General features: G+C 36.3%; 1 protein-coding gene across 3 annotated transcripts in view; it reads right to left on the reverse strand.

The window, feature by feature from the left end:
• RUNDC3B (RUN domain containing 3B) overlaps nt 1–12,712 on the reverse strand; it is a gene marked incomplete at both ends in the record, with an annotated part of 51,332 nt that overhangs the window by 23,484 nt on the left and 15,136 nt on the right. For all 3 annotated transcript variants that reach the window (XM_080340508.1, XM_080340507.1, XM_080340506.1), the window contains 5 exons: nt 436–604; nt 1,993–2,073; nt 5,027–5,116; nt 8,658–8,743; nt 12,407–12,540. In XM_080340508.1, coding sequence (XP_080196634.1) covers nt 436–604; nt 1,993–2,073; nt 5,027–5,116; nt 8,658–8,743; nt 12,407–12,540 — 560 coding nt within the window. The remainder of the gene's footprint in view (nt 1–435; nt 605–1,992; nt 2,074–5,026; nt 5,117–8,657; nt 8,744–12,406; nt 12,541–12,712) is intronic.

The following is a 12,712-nucleotide window of genomic DNA, read 5'->3' on the forward strand; positions in this document are numbered from 1 at the left end:
TAACATCACTATCATTATAGAAGACTTCAACAGGCAGTCTACCTACGTCAGTAAAATTCTATGACTTCTAACAAAGAGGAAAGTCATGTGGACAGTTGTGTTCACTTCAAGGTTGCAACTCGACAGCTCCAGAGATACAGTGCCTGTGACCCTGAGATTAGAAAAAAGAGCCAAAGCTTCTACATTAGATTGTGAAATCTTATCTCTCTATTATCATAATTAGTATTCTCTCCTCCCTCTCCTCAAACCTCTTTTCCTTCAAATCAATGAGCAAAGATACTTAGATAGGCTGAGGATCATAAAATTTATGACCACTTACATGATGCTAAAAAAATATTTAATCTATTTTTCTGTCTTTATTGAAATGGATATGTCACCAGTTGGCTGGTGATGAGCTTTGGCTCCATCACTCCCACAAAAAAACTAATCTTTTACCTTCTGTTCCAATGCAAGCCGGTACTTCTGTTCTACCCTTTTGCATTTGTTGTACCAACTGTTTTCATCCGTGATGAAAGGAGGACCAATGTTCTCTGGAGTACTGCCTTCACTGCCACTACTGCCCAGCGTTCTTAGCTCTTCTTCATCACTGCTGATGCTGTCAGAACTGAAGGATCATATTTATTAGCCAAGTGAAAAGCTATGTTTGCTAAAATGCAAATTCCCCTTGAAATTAAAACACCACAGATATCTAAATCTCGGTAAACCAAAAACAATCAAAATGTTGGGACAGTGTAGATCACCAAACTGTTTCAAGCTTGTATTTGTATAGCCACCTAAAGAAAGGGCAAAGTTTGCTTGTGACGTTAGTCAAGTTAGACAAGTGCATGTGGGATTCTCTCCTGGAATACAAGTGGCCAATGCATTACAATACACTATCTAAGGAACTGGTGACTTCATCTTTACTTCATAAATTCAGGGCAAAGAGCAGTATCTGAAAAGAGATTTTGTTTCTAAAAAAGTAGAAAAATTAAAAACTGTTGTTATGTGTAGTCATGATAAATTTAAATGAGAATACATGGTTATCGTTATAGTGAAGACCATGGTCCTGTTATTTCATGGACCATAAGTATCTCCCTAAGTAATACACAGATTCATTATTAAAGTGTCTCCTTAACATCCAGAATAAATGCATGCCAAAGAATTCAGGCATTGTCTCAGAGACAAGAATTTTAATTTATCCCAATACCCATTTGAAATCTTCCCTTACAACTATACTTTCCACTACATTGACAGCATTTACTAGTTCGTTAAGTAAGCGATTCCTCTGACCCCACGATTCTGCTGTGATGCAAATTCTGATTTAACTGAACCACATAATTTGTCATTAACGTGTAAGCTAGGAAGAACTTTAAGAGAATAACTAGGACGTTTCATGTTCAGTTGTACATTTTCAAGACTACTCCTATCTCCCACCCGCTTTCCATAATTTTGGCAAACGCACCAATATCCATTAATTTCCATGCTTTTTGGAGATGTCAGGTTGCTATCTGATCTATTAGATAGTGATCCTTCTTTTTATTACTAGTCGTATGGCTGATCAGAGGAGCAAGATGTAGCTGGAAGGTCAGATTATGCACACATCTAGTCATGATTTTTTATTATGTGCTAACGGCTCATCCTGATTATTTGGCACATTTTACCATTTACGAGGGCATATATAATTTTTATTTGCAAAATAACTACTTTTAAGTTTATGGCTACACAGAAGAGGTCCAAGAGAAAAGACAACTTGGTCTTTACTTCAAAGGAAGTAAAAAAATTGTTTCCTGATGAACTGCAATTCTAATCCAAGTAAACAAATTTAGCATGACTCACTCTGATGAGTCATGTAATAATTCCACCAGTCTGAAAGAGCAAGGTATCTGAGTGTACAGGTTTGTATTCAGATACAGATGTTATTTTGAGTGTGAAATGAGAAGTAAAAGGCCCAATATGAAGTAAAATTTTGTCAATTAAATGAAATTTAAAAAGCAGCATAAATATAAAAAGTACCTCTGGGTGAACTTCAAGTACGGTGTATAATCTATGACAGCTGGAAAGCTGCCATCCAATCCCTCACCCTTCAGACAAAAACTGATAAAACAAGAGAAACAATGATAAGATTATAACAAGAAAATTAAAAGACAGTTGAATCTTACCAATGTAAAATTTGATTTTTCTCATTTTTTTGGTAATAAGAAAGGCCTAGAGCATTTAAAACCGAAATCCAACTCAGCCGAATTAGATTGCTTAATATTAAATGGGAGTCACTAAGCATGTTATAGGATAATGAGAACCCCAAAAACAGAAATTCCACATAACCAGGGAATAGGGAGGAGCAAGTGATATAAATCCTCTTTTTTAAGTATTCGCTTTTATTCTGAAAATACAGATTACAACGGAATAACAGGAAAATGAAAGTTAGCTGAATCCAGAGAAACAGAAAAAGCTACGTATGATCTTGGAATCTTCACTATTTAAGCTAATTTAAAGTGTTTGCAGAGTGCTTATGTAACCATCCTACTAACTTTAAGTAAACAATCAGTTCTCAGAAGTATTTCAGAGTCTTTCTCCTTTCAGATACTTTCTGGTGTTGGGCTGCAGGAAGATGAGGAACATTAAAGAAACTAACTTTCAGAAAATTCTCTTAAATTGCAATAGCTTTACAAAGCTTTCATCTATGTTCGTCTTTGGTACTGGATATAAAAGATTGTATTTGAATCATGTTTAATTATTACTGAAGTGACAAAATTAATTATACTTCCACAAGGCTTCCTAACTCCTATTATCTCTATCATCAAAAATGAGATTCTAGGAAGACACAGCTTTTGCTAGCTTGATTGCAAAGTTCCATTTTTGACAATGCAATCCACTTCAGTGGTACTTGGGAAGTATATCTGAAGGTGTGTTTTTTTCTTTTCCTAGGAAAATAAAACAACAAAAAACAGTCCTGCCAGACCTCAGTTATTTTAAATAGATACATAATTCCATACTACTGTAAAGGGAAAAAAAATTAAAATTATAATCTGTTCTCACCTAGGTTCCCCCATCTCCACCCCAAAGTCTTACTCACAGTTCCACACAGATAAGCCAGTCAACATTTGTAAGAAACTGTTTGAACTGAAAAAAAATTATCTCAAATATAACATACAAAGAATGGCTACAGCTTCTCAGCCGTTCAAACCACAATACTATGACTTACATGCAGCACAATAAAAATGCTGCTCTTGTACTATGTTCCTGTTTTGCCAAGAAAATTTCTAGGCTCTTAAAAGCTACATTGACAAAAAATAAAATGTCTCCAATGAGAAACAATCATTAATCTGAATATTGTTGACAGTATATGCTTGTAAGAAATCAGAGGACAAAGGAACAACAAGCACACTCACACAACTAATCTCTCATACCGGTAGTATGTATCACTGAGGCTTGTGCAAGACAAACTCAGTCAATGGGTGATTATTTATGGTAGCATTTACATAGAGCAGACCTACTCCTGCTATGCTGCTTATTCATGTATAGCTACAGTCCTTTCCACTACAGTACTAATACAGAAGCAGTTTCATTTTGCATAGTTAAAGCTTAAACTAATAAAATCTCGTAAGATTTTCATTTTCTCTACACAAGACTAGCTCTTTTGTCATCCTGCAGCACACTTCTGTTCTCCTAGAACATATGTTGAGGATGCAGTTAAGCCAATCTAACAGCTAAATGCTGGCAATTCTTTTACTATCCTGCGTTTTCACCCTCTTCCTCCCCACATTTGTTTCCCCTCCTTACGGTACTATTGGCAGTTATCTGACTCCGTAATGAGCTAGTTCAGCCACCAAGTCCTGAATCTATTTTTTTTCCCCTTTAGCATCCAGTTGCAATCCCACAGGCAGCTGAACTAAATGCTCACTGCTACCAGAAAGGGAAGACATTACTCAATCTTTTTATATTCCTTCTCTTCTCTAAGCCTTATGGTCACATCATCTATGTCACTAATAGGATGCTACCAATGAAAGAACTATCCTGTCTTCTTACTATGTTTTTTTCACTCTTTAACAAGTTAAACTGGCTCACAGAGGGTCCAACAAGCCCCCGAACTGGTATAAGGGCACATAAACAGGAATAAATCTCCAGAGGCCTTTTGGCAACAGTCAATCACTCAGGTCATCTGGTGAGACTATGTGCTTTTTTCCTGGCAGTTTATCTCCTAACTGGTTTGTGACAAACATTAATGATGCCAGAGAGTAAATATTAATAGTGTACTGCCAGGAGGCTGGAGAAAAGCACTATCATTGTCCTTTTTCCTATGCTGTATACAAAACCCTTCCCCAGGGGCTCTGTATGAGGCCAAGTGGGTCCAACCAGCAATATATTAACAGGACCTTACAACAGCCAGGCTTCATCTTTTCAAAGACACTGTAGTCTTTATACCTTGCTGATGTTTACATATGTATATATACATATACATGCCAAGATGTTTTTTTATAGTATTTATGGTGTGCTTGCACCTTCATTACCTCAAAACAGAGAATTAATCATGCAACAAAGCAGACAGAAGTCTAGCTAGAGATTGTAAAGGTAAATTCATGTAAGCTGATGACAATTTGGAGGTTGGCTGCAGCTAATTATAACACCAATTAATATTCAATGGTCATTCGCTTTTAAAATTTAGAAGTGCTAAAGATACCTACACTTTCTACATATGTAGTTACAATGCTGTCATTGAGTACCAGAGCATAATCATGTACTTAATCACACAGTTTTCCTTACAGTTTAAAAATCACTTCAAAAGATTCAGTTGTCTGTAAGTTTAATGGGTTTGATGTATCTTCTGTAATTAAACTTGTGATTACTTTTAGGATTTTTGATATCTGAAAGAAAGACCATGTAATCATGCAGCTATATAAACTAAGGCATAACGTTGTTCTGATCTAGAAGAGTCAGTTGAGATTTCTTTCTCAGACTCTCAAGGGAATCTAACAATGTTTTCCCATAATGCATCAATTTATAAATACTTTCTCTGAGCACTTTGTTAGGAAGTATGCATATAAAATACCTGAAATCAATTGCATTGAGTCCCAAGAGCATGCCAGCAAGCATATTTGCTTCTTCACCAAGAACAATTGCTCCATCCTCATAAAATCTCCTTCAATACAAAAGAAATTAGTTCAGTTAATACAATTTTCTCTCAAATAATAACAATATTTTCCATAGTTAACAGCAAACTGAAGAAATCCAGTTTCAATAAAAGCAATTCATGTGAACCCTGGGGACATTTATATTTCATTTCAAATCAAGCAAAACAATAGACTGCACAGCACAAAACACCACAATCCTAGACTGTATAAAAATTAAGAAGCAAAAAGAAGTTACAATATTAGCCCTAAGAAACAGTAAAATGGGATGGACAAAATGCAAAGAAAATAACAAAGGTATCTTATATTTTACTGCTGAAAGGAAGAACTGGCGTCGTGCACATTAAAAAAAACTCACTATTCCACTGTATGAAAAAAAGTTCTCTCTCACAATTGTATTTGCAGCCTCTTTTGAAGCTCAACACTTACTCTTCATTCTTAGTAGTTGATAATTTTTTTATATTTTCACAAAACAGCTATTTTTCAGGTAGCATACGTTTTCTTAAAATCCTGCATGCTGGGAAGATACATGCACGCTGCATCCACTTATTCTGAGATTTTAAATTTTCATTATTTGAAGGAGGAGTGTTTTCTTAATACCATTTTTTACTGTAAAAGACCTATTGGCCAAATTTTAAAACTCCATGCCTTGATTTCAAAACATACTTCACATATGCTGGTATGTGTAGACACATGAAGGCTGCTTGAGAACAGCGACCAATAAAGCAACAATTTTTAAATCTGTATTCCCTCACCACCTCCCCCTACTCTCCCATTTTTCTAATTTTCTCCTCTCAGCTATCACAGAAGCTACTTCTAGACAGAAACATTCCATACACAGGGCAGGCAAACAGGACCCACCATTTACACACATGGCCTTGTAAAAAAGGCATTTGATCTGTTCAGCAAAGTAGCACACAGTATCAATTTCTGTGTTAAAGTAGTCCTGGCAGTGGCAGAGGCAGAAAGGTCACCAGAATTCACCTGCAAAACCTAAGCGTTACATGTGGAAAGGGGGAAACCAAGAGGTGTTCAGTACCTAAGGCAAGGTTGCAAGGTCACTTACCAGAAACCAAGATGCACAGTCCACCTACACCTTCTAGCAATGTATGATGCAAAAAGGTGCCAGGGTTATTTAATGCAACCCACCTTTCAGGCAAACACCAGCAATGCTGCCCTACCAAAAGTTACACCTGTTTTAAGAATTACATGAAAGCACTGGGACAGCTCAATGAGAGCTCAAGTTGGCTGCATGGCGCACTGTCAGAAGTTCCACTTTTGCATTTTCATAACAGACATCAATCAGCTGTAAGGAAATGCTTTCTCCAAGGCCTTCCATGTTCTCAGTAGAGGCAAGAAATCTGGAAGACTTCCTCTGGGAAGACAGAGATTATAGTCCTGACACTGAGGCTATGATGTACAGATTCCCCTGTCTACACTCTGATTCAGGAAGGGCACCAGGAGGCCAAACTGGCCACTGCTTGAGACAGAATACTGAGCTGGATGGACTTTACAGTCTAATTGAGTACAGTTACTCTTACTTGTAAACTGACAGCAATGCTCCCAGCACAACCTGATTACAAGGCATATCACTGGAATTTGTAAAGCACTGCCAGGTACCCATCTGTACTGTGTTCAGTTTATCTTGTAAAAATCAGGCCTAGGAAGTAATCAGACAAATAAGACAGGGCATACTTAAAACAGTGAGATGCAGATGTTAGCCAGACAGTACCATATTTCTCAAATCAGCTACAGTAATCCAGCCAAAACAACAGTTCCTTGGAAAACTCACAGATCTTCTTTCAGTGCTGTACTGTTGAGATCTCACAACAGAACAGACTACTTTCACTTAAGAGTCTGTGCTGACCAATTTGTTAGAAAAATAATTGTGTGCCAATGCTTAATCAAAGCCCTTTTCAAGCTTAATATACAGATCCAGCACTAATAATGTGCTGCTTCCTTAAAGGACTTGACCTAAGATCAGGCACCTAAACATAACAGCAAAGGTTAAAAAAGCTAGCAGTATGATAAATGAATCTCATATTCTACATACACACATGTGTAACATATGATATTTATAATGTATGTAAATAATTAAATATACATATAGCTCAATACATAATTTAAAATGCTAAATAAATGGTACAAAACATCACCAAAAAAATCAGGCCACTTATATAGGCACCCAAAAATGGGAAAAGAGAACATAAACATAATTGACAGTTGATTTGAAATCTGCACTACCGAGATCTGAGAGTGTAACTTTTATCTCCATTAAATGTATTTAAAATATTACTTCAAAATAAATTTTGCACTTAGTCTGTTTGGTATGCAAGAGAGGTTGCTTCCAAAATTTATACCACTAAAAGAACATTCATATATATTAAACATAAACATGTTCAAAAAAATGAATTTGAAAATACTAATAAAATACTACTGCCATTATCCACTAGGCAAACAAACACTACCAAACAGGGTCAAAGAAAGTACTACTTCACTACATAGTTTGTGGCCCTCCTTTTTCCTCCTCATCTCCTCCTCAAAACCCCAAGTGACTTTTAAGTTTGAGGCAACATGAGTAAATCTTTCCCAGAAATCTTTGTATTTTGAACGTCTTCTCTACTGTAAATGCAAGCAAATCTGGGTAAAATAAAGACAACAGGTCTGGAAAGTTCAATAAAATGGGAGGTTTACATAGTTGTGTTTCAAAGTCACCTTAATATGGGCAAAATATGTGGAGATCTGTGGAAAAATAGTATTACAAACAGAAATAATATTCTAAATGAACAGAAGTCCTTATAGAGAAAATTCTTATTGTTTAAACAGTCCATTCAGTAAATCTAAAACTTTTAGAGTTCAAGATAAGGTACCACAACGTTACAGTCTCACTCATATTTAGATGACTTCAGAAATCTACAAGACACACTTGTTACAGGATAGAGCATTAAATAATAATCACATTATCTAGCACCAGTCCAAAAATGCCAGAGTATTTTCTATTCCAAAGCATATTTTTGTCCGTAAGAGCTTTTACCATTAGAAGGTACAACAAAAATCTGTTACAAATTTTTCATATTACATCAAGAATCCAAGCTATGCCTGATCACTAACTCTCTTCTACATTTCTCAAAAGGTTCCTACAATTCTCTTCCTTTCATCAAGAAAAGTTTCTATAAAAATTATTTTTTACTGAGTCTCTAGGGATTTCTGTCAACCATTACTAGTTTTGAAAGGAACATCACATCTTTTATCCTTATCAAGCTACAATTTCAGAATTAGTTCCTTCTTTAGAGAGCTTTTCTTCTCTTTTGACCTTTCAAGAATTCCAGACCTATTTCAACAATTTGAAAATCCCTTTGTGATGTTCAATTTTGTGGTTTTACCTGTGTTAAAATCCAATCAATTGATACCGCCTCCAGATGTCTTTTACTAGGTTACAGCTCTTTTATAAGTGACTTTCCCATAAAAATCAATTGGAACATTCACTTCCAAATGCAAGTCTCTCATTTAAGCAACATTTGCTAAAATACTGCAAAAATAAGTCTTAGAGACCTGGTTGTTTTGAAGTCTCTCAGAGCTGTGGAAATATATTCAGACAAATGTTTTTCCATAAGTGCTACTCTGATCCAGGCTCGACCCTGCAAGAAGAAATAGATACCAAATATTTGAGTATTACAGAGCAAAACAATTTTTCATCTGGCAACAAATACAGTTGATTTACCTGAGTGAAATGAACTGATTAACAAAATTATCACTAAACAGAAATTTTTGCTAAGATGTACTTATAGTAACAAGGAAAATAGAAAATACATTCTTACAAATAAACTTTATTGTGAAATAAAGTTCTCCAAAATTTCAAAGGAAAACCCCAAAACTTCATTCAAACAGCTCTATAAACAACAGCAATAGCTTCAAAAATAACTTTTTAGGAATGTATGTTGCACTGTGTTTACAGGTCTAGTGCACAGGACTGTAATTTACAAGAAAGAGACATTTTAAATGGCTGCCATTGTCAAGATTATCATCTTGAGAACACCAGGAACTTTTCTTGAAACCCATATAAACAATTAGTTATATAACTAGTAAGATGTCTTTCTGCTTAAAGTATTTGGTCCTAATTGACATCTAGCTGAATATCACTACAGACATTCTACCAAAACCACCTGTAGCATATTAGAGTCCTACTTTTAATTTACACAGACCTAGAACAAACTAAATTTATAAGATAGGCAGATGGTAAATAACAAGAAAATTCACTTTCATAAATGCCAACCACATAGAAAATACTTTATCAAGAGCTCACTAAAATTAAAAGGCTGTTCATCTGGATAGATGCCTTTATGTTGCAGTTATTTAGATCATGAGTGAAACAGTCAAACCCTGACAATGCTGCTTAGCTAACAACTAAAGCCCATGCAGCTCCAGTGAAAGCAGGACCAACTACCACTGGTGAGCCCTTACTAAGAGCTTCCAGGCTGAAGCAGATACCCTTTTGGGCCACCAGTAAAACTGATGCATCCAGGTGGGTAAACACATAGTGCAGTGGGTGAGCAATTGGCTGACAGGCCAGGCTCAAAGGGTTCTAGTAAATGGGGTGACTGGCTGGCAACCAGTCACTAGCAGGGTTCCACAGGGATCCATCTTAGGGCCAGCACTCTTCAATGTCTTTATAAATCACTTAGACTCAGGATGTGAGGGAATACTCAGTAAGATCGCTGATGACACAAAAGTGGGAGGAGCTGTTGACACTCTCAAGGGCAGAGAGGCCCTGCAGAGGGACCTGGACAAGTTGGAGAACTGGGCAATCACCAACCGCATGAAGTTCAACAAGGGCATGTGCGGGATTTTGCACCTGGGACACAGTAACCCTGGTTGTACATACAGACTGGGGGACAAGATGCTTGAGACATCATTCAACAGCAAGTTGAACATGAGCCAGCAGTGTGCCCTGGCAGCCAAAGAGGGCCAACAGTGTCCTGGGTGCATCCAGCACAGCATCACCAGCCAGGTGAGGGCGGTGATTGTCCCGCTCTGCTCTGGTGTGGCCTCACCTGGAGCACTGTGTGCAGTTCTGGGTGCCACAGGATAAAAAAGATATTAAACTACTAAAAAGTGTCCAGAAGAGGGCTACAAAGTTGGTGAAGGGCTTGGAGGCAAAGCCATATAAGGAGTGGCTAAAGCCACTGGGTTTGTTCAGCCTGGAGATGAGGAGACCGAGAGGAGACATCATCGTGGTCTTCAGCTTCCTTACAAGGGGAGGAGGAAGGGCAGGTGCCAAACTCTTCTCTGTGGTCACCAGTGACAGAACACAAGGGAATGGCAAGAAGATGTGCCAGGGCAGGTTTAGGTTGGACATGAGGAAAAGGTTCTTCGTCCAGAGGGTGGTGGAACACTGGAATAGGCTCCCCAGGGAGGTGTCAAAGACACATAGTATGAACTGTGGGGTTATCACATGCAGGGACAGGAGCTGGACTCGATGATCCTTGTGGGTCCATTCCAACTCAGGACATTCTATGATTAGATGATGCACACCAATGGTATTTATGTTGCCATGCCTCCAACCTTTTCAGATACGGACATCCAAAATATTCCCACATGAACTTGAAAAAATTCAGTACCGTTCTTCACACTTGCTGCATAAATTAGCTCTTGTGTTTACTATTTGGCATGGAGTTCTTCACAAAGTAAAAGAAAATTTTAACTTTTTTCTAAGAGTATTTCATAAAATAGCTTTTCATCTTATTAACAACTAAATTTAAATATTAATGTCTATTAAAATATTGAAATTCAGAAACACCTTTAAAATAAATCATGAATATAAGCACAACCATCAGATTCTAGAACATGAGTCTCTCCAGAAAGTATTAGGAAATATCAAATTATCTGGATTTCTAGATCTCAATGTAAGCAAGAAGAAAAGCTGCATGACTTAAATTATCAGTCTATTACTCCAGTACATTGAGTGCTAGGAAGAGCATGTGATATTCTGGATAGGAAGACCAATCAATAGCTGTTTTGTCATAGAATCTCAAGTGTTTCAAGGCTTTCAAGCAAATTACATATATGTTTACTATGAAAAATCTAAAACTGAGTCCGTACACATGAAGAAAGTAGCAACGGTAGCTGTTCCGCAATACTATGGATCATCTGAAAGGCTGCCCAAAGATCTACTGCTGCTTGATCTAAGCATCATCCTTTGTTGAAGAAAACTAGTTGTGTAAATACCTGTCATTTAAATTGTACTAACCACAGTCATGCCTCTGAATAAAAAAGCTCCAAAGTTTTTGTATATAACAAACAAAATATTTCCACCTCACCAAAGATACCAACTGTGAATAATCCTGAGTATAATAAAAAAATGGGACTACAAGATGTTTAAAATAGTCATGTAACACAGTTTGGATACTTGTTCAAACAACTGCGCATTAATTTGTGCATCTTTTTATACTACTTATACTTTCAAGTCAGAAGGTTCTTAGTCATCAATCATGGCTGCTTTACACAGAAATGCAAGCTACTGAAAAGTATTCCAATCTGGTAAAAAGAACTTGTAACCTCTTTCCAATAGTTGGGTTTTTTTGTTGGTTTGTTTTTTTAAGATGTTGGTCTACACTGTCTCACTATTGAGATTTAATGATAGGTCAGTTTAAAGCTTATTTTTATTCAAATGATATACATATAAACACAGTGAATTGTTACTTCCTTAATGTTTCTATTGTACCTACAATCAGAAACTGTGATGTCATTTCTATAGTGATCCCTTTAAATTATGGATGTTTATTAACAAATAAATCTTTTAATGCTTCCTGTGCAATCACATCAAACTCAAGAGTTGATCACACTTTTTATATTACTGCATAAATTATTTGCAAAATAAAATGATACTCAGGAAAAAAACCCTCACATTACTACAATTTTAGAATAATATTTGTTAGGCATGCCCTCATGAACTTAATTTCCCTCAACATACTGCATTTTCAAAAAATTATGCAAGTTTGAAAATGTGAAGGCAAACACTTTATTATATTAATAAAATGTACTCACTGAACAGAGAATTAGAGTTTTATTCTACTGAATGAACATCAATTTGAAAGGAAACACATTCAGATTTAAAAGTGGGGTTTATAAAAGTAAATATTTACTAGGTACATATAAAAATAATTATTTCAAACAATGAAAAATTTTACAGGGCAAGCTTAGTAATATGTTTTTCTTCTGGATACAGAAATGTCAGCTATATTTTACACAGAATAATGTAATTTAAAAAAAAAAGATGTAAATTTGACCTTTCTCTTCCCTACCTTAGCTCTAGAAGAACCGACATTCTCCATGTTCTCAATACTGCAGATGCAATTGTGAGATACTTTTCGACAAGCTACTCGAATGTAGTCCCAGAAACTACGAGGACTTTCATAGCCGAACCAGGTGATCTGACCTTAAATCAAAATACAAGATATGTAAAGATTTATTAACCTCCCTCTCTGCTTATCTGTGATAAACATAAATACATTCCCTATAGGTTGCTTGCACTGGCAAGATTTTTTACTACCAAGTCCATAAAAATCCTTCTGAAAACTGGCTTACAGGTGTAGAAAAACTTGCATTAT

Source organism: Nesoenas mayeri (assembly GCF_963082525.1).
Source record: "Nesoenas mayeri genome assembly, chromosome: 2".
Lineage (NCBI taxonomy): Eukaryota > Metazoa > Chordata > Aves > Columbiformes > Columbidae > Nesoenas > Nesoenas mayeri.